The sequence below is a fragment of the Polyodon spathula genome, chromosome 22 (genome assembly GCF_017654505.1).
Source record: "Polyodon spathula isolate WHYD16114869_AA chromosome 22, ASM1765450v1, whole genome shotgun sequence".
Lineage (NCBI taxonomy): Eukaryota > Metazoa > Chordata > Actinopteri > Acipenseriformes > Polyodontidae > Polyodon > Polyodon spathula.
This window is the reverse complement of record NC_054555.1, coordinates 26,671,680-26,687,706: the sequence shown is the minus strand read 5'-3', so window position 1 is coordinate 26,687,706 and position 16,027 is coordinate 26,671,680. Positions and strand designations below refer to the sequence as shown.

The following is a 16,027-nucleotide window of genomic DNA, read 5'->3' as shown; positions in this document are numbered from 1 at the left end:
GTCCTCTATGAAAGGCGCTATATAAAATAAAGATTAATTGATTGATTATGCATTGAGAAATAAAACACACAAAATATTATATATTTCATGAAAGATTCTTATAAAAAAACAAAAAAACCCCGAAAAAACGAAACCCTAACTTTTTTTCCAGTTGTGCACCTCGCCATGGTATTTGCCACTGGACCCTCTCACGCCCCTTTGCCTGCATGACTCACACCCCATGAGGGGCAAGACATCAGCTGGTGGCATGAGTGGGATACTTTCCCTCAGCAGTTTAGCGAAATTTAACCCCACCAATAGCCACTCCTTCCTTCTCTATGTACAGATGTGCAGTTTAAAAGCTTGTGTCAGGCCTCAGGAGTACACAGAGGATTGGGGAGGAGGTCTGAAGCTTTACCACTGCTCCCTCTCTCGCGCTCTCTCGCTCTCTCCCTCTCTCGTGCTCTCTCTCCCTCTCTCTGCCACATTAAACTGAGCCTAATGAAAACAATCTGCTAGTTAAATACCCAGCTGGCTCTGCTCAGACTCCAGACCCAAGGAGAAGAAGAAGAAGAAGGAAGGAGGAGGGGGGGAGGGAAGCTCTCCTGACGGCACAAAAAACTTTTTCCAGAGGGTTTTTTTTTTTTGACAAGAAAGCCTGAAGCAGCAAGCAAGAGCAGAACAAGCACTCCAGACAAAGAGATTGAACACCAGAAAGATCATTTTCATCCTGAAGGATTTCCTTCACTTCTCCAGCTCTCACCACAGAGGAAACAGTTTCATCTTGTACTACAGCAGCTTGGGCTTGTAAGTACTGAATTACGTTCTGCTTTATGAGGGATGCAAGATTAAAACAAACTCACTTCATCAAATATGTAGATTTTTTTTTTTTTTTAATACAACAATAAAAATAATGCTACTATTTTCCCAGAAAGTCAGCGTCTACAAGGTCTACAATTTGCTCTCTCTTTTCTTTCATTTTAACATGGAATTCTTACATTCATTTTTACTATATGTTTTGAGTTTTCTGCAGCTGAGCAACAACATGTGATAAAGATGCATTTCAGTCAGGAAAAGTTTTCAAACACTGGTACCCCCAGTTTAGTTTCAAAGTCCTGCCCTGACAATGTACAGTCTTGTTTTTTGTATATATATTATATCATAAGCTCCGCTAAACTATAGTATAGAGTATTCAGATAATGTGTGCTTCTTATAATTATCAGTATATGGTGTGGTTAATGTACCTGTATTTTAAAGTGCTTAGGGTTTTTCCTGTGGATCACTACTACTGGATGCTACTAGTACTTACGATGCTATTGTTAAATGCAAAACTGCACTTTTTTCTTTTTTAGCAAAATCATCATAAACGTGGGTTACGATAGCATCAGCAGTAACTGAATTTTCTGCAGTATTAGGAGGATGACAAACAGCTGTTAATGTGCTGTGTTGTAGGTAGGGTAGCATCTTGGTTTGCAGAAAGAGGAAAATGTGAAAACGGACTCATTTCATGAATGTTTCAGGGATCACCTTGTGGACCTCAGGTTCGAAGAGTCAGCCTGCTGTTTTTATTGCAGGGGATACAGTCTAGTGGGGCTTCTACTGCAACTGTTCCTCACAATCTCAGTGTGGAAAAATGAACAACGACAAAACATTGCCACGCATTCACTTTTTAAAACAGCAGGGTTTCCTGTCATCCGCTGCCAAGAGTCCCCACAGCCGCAAAAGCACTTCAATGAAAACAGTTATTCAGTGCAAGACAGGGCTGTAAAAGTGGAGGTAATTACAGTGTCCTACTCCCATAAGGAACACACTATGCATCCTTTACCAGACTTCATTGCGATGCTGTCCTTCCGGAGTTTGACATGCTTATTAGATTGAAGCTGCTGCAGTGTTGCCTGAATTAACAGGAGCCAAATGAAATGAAATACAATACAAGTGCAGGGCTGACTTGCTTGCAGTTCTCTGTGTGTGTGTGTGTGTGTGTGTATGTGTGTGAGCGTGTGTGTATGTGTGTGTTGTGTGTGTGTGTGAGTGAGTGCGTGGGTGCGTGTGTATGATGGGGGCAACTGGTGACTCCAGGAAAAGCTGCACAGTGTCCTTTTTCAGGGTGTAATTAAATCGGGGATCTGGTTTCATTGCAGGGTCACCAAAAATCAACATGCTGTTTTGTAAATTAAAAAATGGTATTTCCCAAAAAGCTGACTTGTTCAAGAAAAGCAGCTGGGATCAATTTAGATCAAGCAATGTATAACTAGGCAGATTTTCAAGGTAACCCTTTTTGCAAAAAAAAAAAAAAAAAAAAAAAACTCCCAAAATAAACAAAACAAACAAACAACTAGTGCAATAATAAATGAACTCTTTCAACATTGCAGAAATATGCAGATCGAGGAAAGATAATGAAAAACTGTAGAGCGCTTAATAGAAAAGGAAAGAAGACTCCAATCAAACCAGTAAGGTCTTTATTTTGTACAAAATGAAACTGTGCTGAATTAATGTTAGGGTGCATTATGAATAGCAGTGATAGGAATCAAGAAGGCGAGGGCTGTATGTTAGTTTAATAATGAAATCATACAGTATTTATCAACTGCATTTCAAATCCCAGCAAGTAAATAATAAATCCAAGGTAATCCATCTTTAACAGGATCGATAGGAGCTTCAACAAAGGAGGTGGGGGGGTGGGGTCATTGCCTCTGGAATTAACTGTGGGGTTCCGCTGATTGGGTCAGAGGTTGCCGGGGGTGATGTGACCTACCCCCAGGGCAGAGTGCTAGCAGTAATGGTCTTTTGTGTGATTCAATCCCACCACGATGCCACACCGAGAACATGCCTGCTTTAATGGTTTCAATAATACATGCCAAGGGCTCATTCTGCATGATATGTGTGTGACTATCCTTGCAATCCATGGGACTTTCCTGTCAGGCTACCAAGGCATCATTTATTTTTAGGACAATCTTAGGGCAAGCTATGAAAACTTTATTTGGAGTTGCTCAGTGCTCCATGGATAACAGTACTGTTTATAACTAGGGCTTGCAGTATGGATCGATCCAGTTTCAAAGGAATCAGGTGATGTATTTTAAATTCACTCTTATTACGGCTAGAGAATCATAATCAAATTAGCTCAGATTAGTTCAGCTTGCAATAGCAACACAATATCATTGTGTCTGATTGAAACTGACAGTGCTACCTCATGAGGAGGCACTTACTGTAAACGATCCATTGATTTAGTTTGCTAATGGAGCAGTCCAAATCATCTCCTAAATACCTAAACACCATAATGAAAAAAAGAAACAATCATAAATAATGCAAAACAACATTCTAATAACGCACATGATGTAGTTTCAATGACAAAGATTTATTTTTAAATTCAGCTCATACATGCCACTGTGATTGTTGAAATAATAAAACTAATAATTAAAAACACGGAGGGCTGAATTTGAATGATAGATTAGCAACAGAAAAAAACCCCAGCATATTTGCAAGTTGAAGCAGTTATTTTGTTGTAGTTTTCTTAGTCTTTTTATACTGTTAAATACTATTCAGTTATTTTACGTCATCACTGCTGCAATGAAGAACAGACGTGACATAATAGGAACGTATCTACATCCTGGTTTAGGTTCCTGTCCCACACCCCCATTCCATTCTGCAGGGACCAGAGCTCTTATCAACCTCAGTACCCTGGGACCCTTAGCTGGCCAGCTTGGGCTTCAAGCAAATCCTAAACCTTGTTCCATGGGATATTAAAAAACTGTGAAGCAGAGCCAGTATTTATTGGCCTCTTTCAGTTTACAGTGTTTTCCACTTCATATAATCCGTGGCATGTTAGGTTCCATAAAAATGACCATCATAATATCCTTTCTGTTTAAGTTGGCTCTTTGTGTGACACTGTAATATACGACACTGCATTAATACTAGCTTCAACGCATCTCCCTTCCACCATGCCCAGACAATTTGTCTGCGTTTTTCTTTCTTGAATCAACATTGTGGCAGTGGTTTCTTAGTTCCCCAACATTTCCTGAGGGGGGTGTGGGGGGGGGGGTTGTTTCCACTGCTTCTTAAATCCACGTCCTTTGATTGCCATGCTGCCCAGTGCATCCCCAAATACACGTCGGAACACGGAACACAGGAATCAAGGAGTCTAGGATGCATTGAACCTTGAGCTGTTGTTCCAGCAGGCCAGTGAGATGCCGTCTGATTCCGTTTTTTTGTTTAAATATTATTAAGAATCGACAAAGGGGCACCCTACATGTAACAGGACACCCATTTTAATTTTACAAACTCATTTTTTTACTACAGTCTGAGCATGACATATTGTTGGTTAAAGCGCATTCCCCTTTAATAGTCAAAAAAGAATCTAGCATGGAAAATTCATCTACTGTGCTTATTTTCTGCATCTTTTTTTTGGTTTTAAATCCCAACTCACTCATTAAATATTTGTTTTTTTTTTTGGAAGCGTAGACATTTTGTTAGGGCTTGACTAGTTTCCCTCAGTTTTTTTTTTGCAATGCAAGTACAAGTAGATACATTAATAAGTGTGTAATCTTAAAGTTAATAAAACAACTACACCTAAGTTTTTTACAGCCACACATAAATCTTTCGCTATTAACCAGCACTGTGTTGTAAATTAAAAGCATTGCTGTACTTAAAGCTATAGATCCCAAATATCCCAAATGAGTTTCCATTCTGTTCAGAGGGTCACCTGACAGGATACAAGCCAGCCTTGTAAAAGTCATTGTCATGCCGCTCATGCTGGGTCAAGAGCAGACGTCATCCATGGTACGGTTTTTCTCGTCTCAAAACAAGGCACACGGTTCCGATTCTCATCCCACTTGGGTCTTCTTCACTTTCTGATTTTTTTGCAAAGTTTCAAATGAACAGGAACTTCAGAAAAAGCAGCGTCATGAAGCCAGCGTTTCATTTCCATTCCGTTCCTTCATCCTTGCAGACCAAAATATTTCTTTCCCAGACACAGCAGGTCACAGTTTAACCACAATCTAAACATACCCTGCTTCCCTCTGTGGATCCTGTTTAATTATAATCTATAATCATGATGCGTTGTGTTTTAAACACAGACATTACTACCACAGCTGCATTGGCTCCTTAAGGGCTATCCATTCCATGAAATTACATTACTGATGGATCATGGTCCAAATCAAACTGGCTACATTGGAGTCCATAGATACAATACACTTTTTAAACTGTCCTGATGAGTGTGTTAAAACTAAATCAGTTTAATACAGCAAAAAAAGCCTTGGGCTACCTTACCTAAACAAACACAGTCCAAGATTAGTGCTAAGATTGGAATCTGTAAACGAGCTGTCTATCTTTTACCTAGACCCCCCAATTCTAATGGAAGCCTTCCTCTTCCAAACTATCAAAACTGCACACCGTTCAAGGTCATGTTCCTAATTAAGATAGTGAAGGCAGAGCAGTAAACTAGTTTTATAACAATGAGAGAAACTTCTCTGTACTTACTTAGGTAGGGTTTTTGTTTATGGTAATTGTTACTGTTAAGGGCTGGCCAGCTGGATGCTGGACAGAGATGTGCTTCTGGTCACTTTGCGGACTGTGCCAGCCACTGTCATCTCATCACTAATCTGAACCGTGATCAAAAGCCTTTACCACGTAACTGGCAGCCATTCCCCTGCTAGTCAACAAGGGAGGCATTGTTTATCTGAGTGACTGAGGTTTTAGTGCTATTAAATATCCTTGCATACAATGGCTAATAAGGGGGACATGTGAGAAAACAATATTTGTTGCACATGATATGTATTATAGACGCATGCAAGGACTGTGAAAAGCACATTGCGATTTCTGCATGAATATGCAACCATAATATTGAATACACTGAGTTATTACAAAAAGCGTCTGTGGAAATAAAAGACTCTGTTTTGATTGAGTTAAAACAAGGATGTTGAATAAACTAGATTGCCTCTTGAACAGCGCTTGTGAATATGAAATGCTATTTTACTATCCAAACATACTTGAAAACCTTGTGAACACGTTTGCAGGTTTGTATTCCGGTCTGTTTGATAAGGATAAGGCATACAAATGCAAGTATTCATGTAGCTCATAAGATAAACATGTTGTTACAATCGAGGAGGCAATATTTGTGTTAGCAATCATTGTTCACAAACAGTAAATGGATATTGTGAATATCCTTAAAAACACAAGAGAACATGCTTGATTCAAAGCTCCTAAACAATCAATGACTCTGCTACACAAAATGTCCTAATTTGCACAAATGGAAAAAATAAAGAAATTAAACCAACATAAATGTAACTTTATCTGGCAGGGAAATGGGAAGTAGTGACATGATGTAGTTCCAAATACTCTGCTTTGTGAAGCACCCAAACTGCTTTGAAAACTAACTCCATTACAAACACAGCTGGGGGGACTGGGTGTTAATGAATCAATTGAAGAGCTCAGTGCTACAGATTGGGGTAATTAGCTTCTTAATAAACATTACAAGATCTATAAAGTGTACAGTGTGTATCGACCACAAAACACAAAACAACACAGAGAGCACAACGATATATATAAATATATATATATATATATATATATATATATAGGAAATCTTTTGAGAAAAACCCTTTTGAGAAAAATCTTCCCAAAAAAATATATAATATACAGTATATCCATAAGTAAGCTAGTGTACACTGTCTAATTATTCTTGTTTAACTATATATTATAACAGATATAGAATAGTGTAGGGTGCTGTGTAAGATATAAGCTGATTTTCACCCACTCAAGATGAGTGGTCACTCCGACCTGAAGTGACATGGCTATCAGCTTGTACTGTACACCACCATATACAATATTCTGTTTATTTATCACATGTTATGTATGTATTGCAGAGTGTTTGAGAGATGTTTGACTTCTTTTCTTGTGGTTCTTTAAGGTTTCTTGTGCAACTATGAGGAATTCTTTGGTTCTTCTCCTGACCTTGACGTTTCTCGTCCTGCTGTGGTCCCGCTGCTGCGACTCGACCCCCTTTGCCTACACCTTGATGTCTGCCGAGCAAAGCGGGGATGAAGAGTCTGAGAGCCCCACCCTCAGCACCCACACCACCCTGAGCACCATCAGCATTTCCACCATCAGCCTTTCTACCCCAGAGACGTCCAATGGCACCCGAGTCCCGGTCAAGCCCTTCAACCTCCAGCTGATCGTGGACTTCCTGCGGGAGAACATGCTGCTGATCGTCGTGGTGGCCTCTCTGCTGGCCATCATAATCTTCATCGCGTGCTGCGCCTCCATCCTCCAGCACAAGCGCAAAGGCAACGCCTACTACCCTTCATCCTTCCCTGCAAAGAAATACGTGGACGAGAAAGATATGTCAGGAGGAGGTAAGAACTTCAACGAAATCCCAGCCAAGCCTTCCAGCTCCCAGCAAGAGGAGCAAGTGGATTCCACCAAGCAGCTCCAAGCCGACATCAAAGCAGCCGCCCAGAATCTGAGATCACCCTCCAAAGCCCCAATGAGCGAGCAAGAACCCAAACCCACCGAACAGAAGCCAGCTACAGAGCAGAAACCCCAGCAGGCTCCTCCTGCCTTTGAAGAACCAGCCAGCGAGCCCCAGAATACTTCTCCTCCAGAACCCTCCAGTCAGCCTCTGGATCCTGCTTCTCAGCAACCTACCAGCCAACCCCAGATTCCTGTCAATCCAGAGCCAGAGCAAAGCCCCAATCAATCCCAAGACTGCTCCAGCCAGACGATAGACTCAGCCCCTCCAAAACTAAAGGATGAACCCCCTGCTCCAGCCCAGGCACTCAATCAGGATGATGCTCAGGCCAGCCCTGACAATCAGACAGCTCCGGAGGCAGTCAAACCACCCCCCCAGGAGACGCAAGACACCCCCCCTGCTGACCAGCAGCCTGCTGTTGCCCCAAGCGAACAAACACAAAGCACTGAAGCCCAGACACCCGAAATTGTTTGCGGGGAGACCACAGCATTTTAAAAAGGGACAACCAGTAGTCTTTCACAGCTTTCAAAGACCTTGAACTCTAAAACATCTCCACTGCAAAGCAAATAAGAGGGGCATATTTTGGACAAACCTGTATCATTATATTTTCCCCTTCAAGGTCATGTCTTCTTTATATTTTCCACTGTCAAGCTCATATCCCGTTATGCAATGCTATGGAAGGAAGACGAGACCCATTTGCAGTTGTCTTGCACACATTGCATTAAATTAAAAGCTAATACCAAAACCTAGAAAAGCCAGTTCTGATGAAAATACCGTGGCTGGCAGTGCCAGTCATCTTGTGCAAATCAGAATGCATTAGATTGCTTTTAATAATCTTTTATTTTATTTCTTCATTGTTACATAGAAGAACATATTTGGCATTATCATTAGCATTTCTAATACATGGCAAGCCTGTAAAAGTTGCTTGGTTTTCTTCTTTATTAGAGAAGTAGGTTAGTATTATATTTAACTGTTGATAAAACTTTAAAATAAGTGCCTTCTGTTTTTGTATATTAGTGGAAGTGAGCATGAATAGGGCCATTCCTATGGATATCTGTAAAGTTGGAATGTGTACCCATGCTAAATTATGTTGGGACACTAATTCTAACCCTAAACCTGTTACTGATTTACTCATTTCAGTACAGCCTGATTGCATTATAAGATTGATGTTAGTGGTGTGGAGTTTGCTCACCAGCAGTATTATAGAGAAACACCCATGAAATGTGCTTTGGGATCATGAAGGCAGCAATTATTTATGACTATTGTGAAAAAGATCACAAGCAGTACAAACAGCAACGTTTCACTCAAAACCAATTCCAACCAAAAAACATTTCACTTGGTTTTATCGCAGCGTTCCATCAGTATTCATTGTTATTGTTATTTTATTATATTTTTATTGCATTTTTCATTTTATAATAAGTGGAACTTTGTTCTGTCTGCTGGAATGTTTTGGATTTTTCAGAATCATATATCATTTGTGAATTAAACAAGTTGTCTGTCTCCTTTTTCAAAAAGATTTTCTGGATTAAAAAAAAAAAAAACCAAAAAAAAAACCCAGAAATAAAATTTTTGTTGATCACAATTACTAGTTTGTTCATTTTTAATTATTTTACTCGACTGCACGGGTGTGGTTTGGGTGTTTTTGATTGAATAGCTCTTTAAACCAGGGAAATAACACAGATTGTAAAGCAGTGGAGTTTTTTAAAAACTGAATCTACCCTTAGTTTTCACTGCATTTGCTGTGATCTGCTATCTGCTCCCGCTGGAGCCTTTGCTGCCCCTATGATACCTTACTGGATGAGCCTTACTCATAGTCACAGTTTATAAGTCTAATGGTTCGTTTGACAGACTATTACCAGACTAAAGAAACATACTATAATCCTCCAGCATGATGCTGTATGGGTTTTCTCCTTACAGGTAGGAAAAGCCACAAACAAACACAAACAAGAAACTACTTACTACACAAGCCATTCATGGTATGAGTTCCTACAAGGAAGAGACTGAGCATTTCAGAACCAAGCCCAGTGCTGTAATTGATAGCACAATATCAAATTGAAAGTGCTCTTGTGTAAAGGTTAGCTCTATCTGTAATTCATCAAGAGAATGCAGAAAGAGAGAAACAGAAGGTGAATTACAATTAAAATCTCCTAATATTAAGGCATAAGAATGTCACTTTTCCCCTGCATCTCCTGGTCCAGCTTTCCTCCTCCACAAATATCTCATCCCAAGAGGGGTCTTTCTCAAACAGTTTGAGGAGTACAGTTCTTCATTACTCCCAGGAGCGGCTCCGCACACAGAGAAGATTCCTTAGAATATTGGCCTACTAATCCAGCATTTTTGTTCAAACTATGCAGGCATTTTATCTACATGATCTAGAAAGTCAGGGGGACCCCCACACTGCATGACTGATTATGTAAGGGAATGTGCATTGGAATCTGAAGATTTCGCACTGTTTACCACGACCCCTGTTATCTGTGTGTGTGTGTGTGTGTGTGTGTGTGATAGCAAAGCTATGTACATAAACAGACCCAAAAATACTCCTGAGACCTACAGCACATACACGCTGAAAGGAAATAGTCTGATTTCATTGCTTTCAGTTAACATGATGCCTTGGGAAAACAAAAAACTTTAGCTTTATCATTCATGTCTTTTCTTGCTGCCTGATGCAAGAAACATGACCCAGCTCTCAGCGGGCTTTCCTGGTAAAATAAATATTTCAGAGAAACGATTGTGATGTGAAGCATGAAGTGTTTGATCTGTGTGTTCAGCAGTGTGTGTGTATGTGCATGCATGTATGTGTATGTGTGTGTATGTGTGTGTCAGCTGTTGCTTCACATCTTTGGTGGCAGATACTATAAAGAAGTCCCAATTTGCATAGTATATGAGCAAAAGGAGCGTCATTAAAGATAACACAATAGCTTATTATGAAATGAAAGGCATGATAGTAGTGTTCATACTCAGAACTGTCTTTAAGAAGTATTTATCAGCAGGCATTCAATAAATCCAGTCATTAATGTGTTGATTTCAAAACAATCAAAGCCGTCCTTCCCTCAGGATGCAGAGGTTAATCACTATTGGTTGGTATTCAATTGTAAACGTGAGGGAAGGATGTATTTTCTTGTTTTGCAATCAACGCAACAACGAATGGATTTATGTAATACCTGCCGATAAATACTTCTTAAAGACAATCAGGAGTTCGAATTTCTGCACACCCCTAATTAAGAGCCCTGACGCTGTGTTCCTTAAATGTTTATTTCAAGGTTTTTTTTTTTTTTTTTTGTTTTTTTTTAGCTCTATGGGTATTTTTCTCTCTTCAAGAAATGTTTTGAAGAGCTCACATTTGCACGCTTCACAGATTCAGATTCTTCTGCTTTGGTTCCAGGAAACAACCCTTTGGTGTGCATTACCTCACGATATAAAAATAACGCAAAAGCACCATCCGTCTTTACTTACATTAAAGAGACTGCAAACCCCAAATTGAAAGTTTGTCTCACAAATAAAATACATGCCAACCATTGCTTTCATCTGCCTTTAAGTAAAGTACTGCTCTCAGCTTTGTAAAAACACAGTCTTGAAATTGGAGAATGCACTAAAAAAAACCCCTGTCTTTAAGACTAGGACTTTTTTCTAAGTATTTTTAGTTAAAGAATCAACCAACCGACCTTTAAAATCCAAGAAAAGAAATACTAGAGTGCTGTTTGCAAGGGCCATTCTTCCAAAGTAAAGCACAATATCCTTTTTTATAAGTGTCTGAGTTACCCTGAGAACAACAATGTTACCTGCTGGGTCTTAGTAATTAAACAGTACTATTATTATATGTTCTTATTGGGCTTGACCAATCTTTACATTAGCAAGCGCCAGCGCATCCTAGTGCATACAAGTGTACTGCCAGCAAAACAAAGGAATCCAGATCAGCTGATCTCTTACTCCTACACAGACGCCTAGTTAAAAAGTAATACGACTCTTATAAAAGTTTACCCCTGTATTTTTGCATGGTATGTTTGTAGTTTTAGCATGTTTTTCCCCATAGTTATTCTGTGAGTCTACCATAGTTTAACTTGGTTTGCTATGTTTTTAAACAAGCTTTATTATAGCTGGTTGGTTTTTTGCAATGCTTGGCTATGCTTTACCATGCTGTATTACACTTTGCTATGATTTTACTAAGGGAAACGTTCATGAAGGGAGTAGTATAGAAAGACTGCAAACATTATAAAGTGGCAAGGGGACAGCACAGTAAAAAAGAATAAACCAAGAACAGGACTTTTGAAGCTATGAAAACTGGTTGTCATTTTTCTCTTCTTTTAAAACTTGGGTGGGAATTCACAAAGTCTTTTAGTGTTGGCAGGAAAACACCCACTGAAGTTACAAAGCCTGAAATAAACAGGGAAATCAAAGGGATTGTCCACTGTGGCCACTGCTCAGGCACATCCAACATTAACTATGGAGTGACCACTTTACCTGCCATTTACCCGCAGTGGAAAACACAGGCCGAGGAATTTAATTCAAGGGCTCTTAGGCGTTCTTAAAATGTAAATTCGTGCTTGTCATCGACAGTTTTTTTTTTTCCTCTTTTTAAAAATAGTGCTAACGACCCTTTGAAGTTTTAATGAAAGATGAGAGAGCTACAGCATTGGTTGGTAACCACCATGTGGGTGGGCAGTGTCTGTGCTTCCTCACAATGCACCTCAATTCAGCCTGTACAATCCCACAGTTATTCACCATTGAACCTCTGCCAAGCAGCTGTTTTCTTGAAGTGGCTGAAATGTCAAAATTCTGGCTCAAAACACACAAGTTATCCCTGTTTTAAAACTGTTATGTGAACTGGTTTCACAGACCCTGATTAGCAGTGATTCTAGACTACCTTACCTAAAACAACATTGGGTATTCAAAGATGAGTGGTCTCAGCAAGGTCTGTGAAACCTTTAACCTCTAAGGACCAAAGAAATGAAAGACCTCTTCTCCAAACACAGACGTTTTGTGCAAAAACCCCAAGGAGCCACATCTATCAGCAGAAAAAAAAGAAAATGTATTAGGTTCAGATTAATTTATTAAACAAAATTACCCAGGGAATATGATCTTCTTTTAACTATGCAAGGGGTTAATCTTGTGTCCTTGAAGGTATATATCTGCCTTTGAGGAGTGCAAATGAGCTAGACAGTTATTGGGGTCTGCTCCGAGAATGCACAAAGGGTGAATTCAAGGAAGAATTTGGAAAAGACGCATCTTGCATGATTGTGAGATACTGCATCTTAACTGGAGGAGTCACTACTGGAATCTAACGTATTAATTCAAGCCCTGTGTCATGCATACTGCACAATGCGTTCTGCACCCAAGTCTTTGGGGATAACACAATGAAACAGGAAAAACAGTGCAAAAAAGGGCGAGAAAGTTTATTTTAAACAGTGATCTGGTTTGTATCATTGCCTTAGCAAGACAGGATGCCAAAGTATGAACTAATAGAAGTCAGCATGAAAAAAGGCTGTTTTCCCTTTAAATCAGGCAGTGGGTAACATTGGTCCAATCTACTGTTCACATCCTGCAGTGACACTGAATTGTCCAGCTGCTTACTGCAGGCATTCTCCAGCGCTTAAATTGAATTAAACAAAAACAACTATTGGAACACAACCATTAAAGCTTATTGTAGCTGTTAAAATGTCTGTATGCTCAGATGTGCCAGTATGGAGGGTTAACATAAAAGGCTGGTATATTGAAACATCATCTGGGGAATGGGGTGTAGGAATGACAGTTCAGTATGCGCTGGCTGGGATTACATTAACAGTAGCTTAAAGCTGTTACTTCATAGTGCTAGTTCGCTCTGATTGTTTCCCTGTGGGCGTTGTTCTGGGTTGTGGGTGGGGAAGGTCACGTTTCATGCTGACTGTGTGCCTGGGCATTCGGGTGTGCCAGTCACTTGCCCTTCAATGACACTCCACAAAGCAGGATTAATAGGGCCGGATCAAAAGGTAACAGAGACGTCCAGCAAAGTCTTCATTACTGAATTCCAGAATGGCTCTTTCATTCATTATATGCAATCTATTAATGAAGATCAGCAGGTTTATGGATTAACCCAATTCAAGGATTCCCATGGAATATATATTGAAACTCAACAAGACTGTCACAGAAATGTATTGATAACCAAAGCTGTATTACCAGCTGACCTGTGTTTTTGACTGGATAAAGTAGTTTAAAGAAAGCCTGGTTTTGAAAATAACCCTCAAGAAAAGATGGCTTTCAGCATTACAGAGGATAAACTGCCTCTGTGGAAACTCAGGAGAACATGTGCAAAACGATTTGTGAGCTATGGAACGCAGTGGGCAATATGACATCATGTGGGCAATGAGATCAAACTGCTGCTCAGGGTGCATCATGAGAACATTCATAAAACAAAGTGGAAAGATGGGTTTTCAAACAGCACAGCCTCCCCGCACAACATGCTGGGCTCGAATACAAGTGGAAGAATATTTTTTATATAGCTGTATTACTTACTGTTAACTTCATGTTTATAAGATGCTTATCACCAGTAAACTATTTGGTTAACATTCAAAATGAGAGGCTGGGCAGCATTACTGGCACCAGAATGCATCTTGGCAGCTTACGTCAACAAACCCAAGAGATTTGGAAGGACCCAGACAACAGCGGGTAACAAAGCAGGCGATACTCCCACAAGTTTAAAAATATTTCCGTAACCTATGAAGTTACATAGTATGTATTGCACAGTAAATAATGCATAGTAGATTAAACCAGGTGCTTATACAGTAACTGGATTATGTATATAAAATGCTGGTAATTAAAAACTATAAACTGGATCACTAAATAATTACCTGTACCTATCACACCACATTCTGTTGCTTTGTTTTTAATAACAGTTGCTTCACTATTGTCAACTTCAAAGGGATTATTATGGTTTGTTGTAATCCTGTTCAGATTAGACATCCTGCATATAGCTGCATGTCAATGTATGTGTGATATTTTTAAAAATACGCGGTCGTGACATTTAGAATCAGTATTATTCCAAACCAGGTGTAACATCTTGTTTCCAATGCGTGAATGTGTGCTTGTTCCTGCTTGTACTGGGACTGACACACATATGCCCAGGTCAAGCACCTTGCAAACAGATCACTTAACAAGACTGAGGCTGACAGTTTATTGATTTGAATCCAGGATTTCTTGGGTGAATCCTCAGCTCTACCAATGAGTTTCCTGATCAAACTTCCTAAGCAAACACTAGAAAAGGAAATAAAAACATTAAAAAAACAAAACAAAACAAAACAATATCTATTTCCTAGTATTCACACAAGACCCATTCATAGGGGGGAAAAAACAGGAGCAAAAATTGCATCTACAGAATCCAGCGTATAATATAGTTTAATGGCAGCCACAGTGCAGTTTAACACCAGACTTACTACTTGCTGTTGCTGGTATCTGTTTCCTGCCTTTTAACTGACATTTCACTGCAATTGTTGAGGACAGTAAGCTGGAGAACATATTTCTATATCCAAAAGATTTTGCCCAGATACTAAAGGAGCCCATTATTATGGTGCAGTGTTAGCTGTTTTGCAGCTGCGATCATCTGTTATGTCTGAGAGATGGGTCTCTTTCTCTCAGCGGTTTTTGTGAAGGAGATGCCTGGAAGCAGCCCAGCTACTGGAGATGGGAAACACATTCCAAGGCCTGCATGAGTCCTGCATTCTGTTTAATAACAAGTGGTAAAGAACAGATCCAGTAGCGTGCAGAACAACTGCAAAATGGCAGCACTGGAAAAGCATTCTATTTGACTTTGCTTATACCAATGCACTGCACTCACACAAAGGATAAAACGGTTTGAAAATCCGGAATAGTATAATTGCTAAAAATGGTAAATTGGAATTCCAAATTCCAAACATAAGCTTTAGCTTTAGTAATTTCCACCATCCAGGAGATTTCAGCTATTTGTCTTTCAAGTATTTCTTAATGCTAGTTTATAAGTAAGATTGATACATGTAATAAACACAAGTGAATTAGAAGTAATTTCTGGTAATTGTATATAATTCATAGTGTTATTATTAACTCAGGAGACAGCCACTGGGCAGCCCTGGTGTAAGGCAGAAGTACCACACTGCCCCCTTATGGGTACATTAGAGATTATGACAAAGCACCACCATAGAACTTGCTTGCAACATTTTTTTCTAAAGACTATTGAATATTGCTCTTTAACTACAATAACTGATATATTAATTCGTTTACAGAAAGTCTGCTCCCACCGGTCTTCAGGCAACAAGCACGGCAGATGCTAAAGTTTGTTTTTTTTTAAAGACATGAATGGCAGGCCATCTACTGTGACAGCAATCGATGCACCTTTCTGAGGTTGTGATGTAACCTGGAAACCTGTATGCGTGCTAGAAAAGCTACAAAATGAACAAAACATCGAGGAACAAAAGCAACACTATAACGAAACAAGCTCTGGTGTTGTACAATGTCTCGCATAACAATGGCAGCTTTAGCATTAAAAGGTATCGTTTCAGGGTCACATTTCAAGTGTAATTGTTTGCAAGGTGCTAAATAATTCTGAAACATGTTGCCCATCTGCATTCTATCCTTCCATACATA

The 16,027-nt window shown here is 39.6% G+C and overlaps 1 protein-coding gene across 2 annotated transcripts; it reads left to right on the top strand.

The window, feature by feature from the left end:
• Positions 1–365: 365 nt before the first annotated feature.
• Positions 366–9,013, top strand: LOC121296819 (transmembrane protein 119-like). 2 transcript variants are annotated; one of them, XM_041222649.1, is made up of 2 exons: positions 366–786; positions 6,881–9,013. In XM_041222649.1, exon 2 carries the CDS (start codon positions 6,896–6,898, stop codon positions 7,934–7,936), a length of 1,041 nt encoding a protein of 346 aa, XP_041078583.1. In that variant the 5' UTR covers positions 366–786; positions 6,881–6,895; the 3' UTR covers positions 7,937–9,013. The 2 variants fall into 2 exon arrangements, with proteins under 2 accessions (XP_041078583.1, XP_041078582.1); XM_041222648.1 differs by lacking the exon at positions 366–786 and adding an exon at positions 2,358–2,429.
• The last annotated feature ends 7,014 nt before the right edge of the window (positions 9,014–16,027 follow it).

What these genes read in the sequence shown, in the direction of transcription:
- LOC121296819 (XM_041222648.1), top strand. Translation starts at nt 2,376, where the DNA reads ATGAAAAACTGTAGAGCGCTTAATAGAAAAGGAAAGAAGACTCCAATC. An exon ending in AGAAGACTCCAATCAAACCA is followed by an intron (nt 2,430 to 6,880) that starts GTAAGGTCTTTA and finishes TGGTTCTTTAAG; the next exon opens with GTTTCTTGTGCAACTATGAG.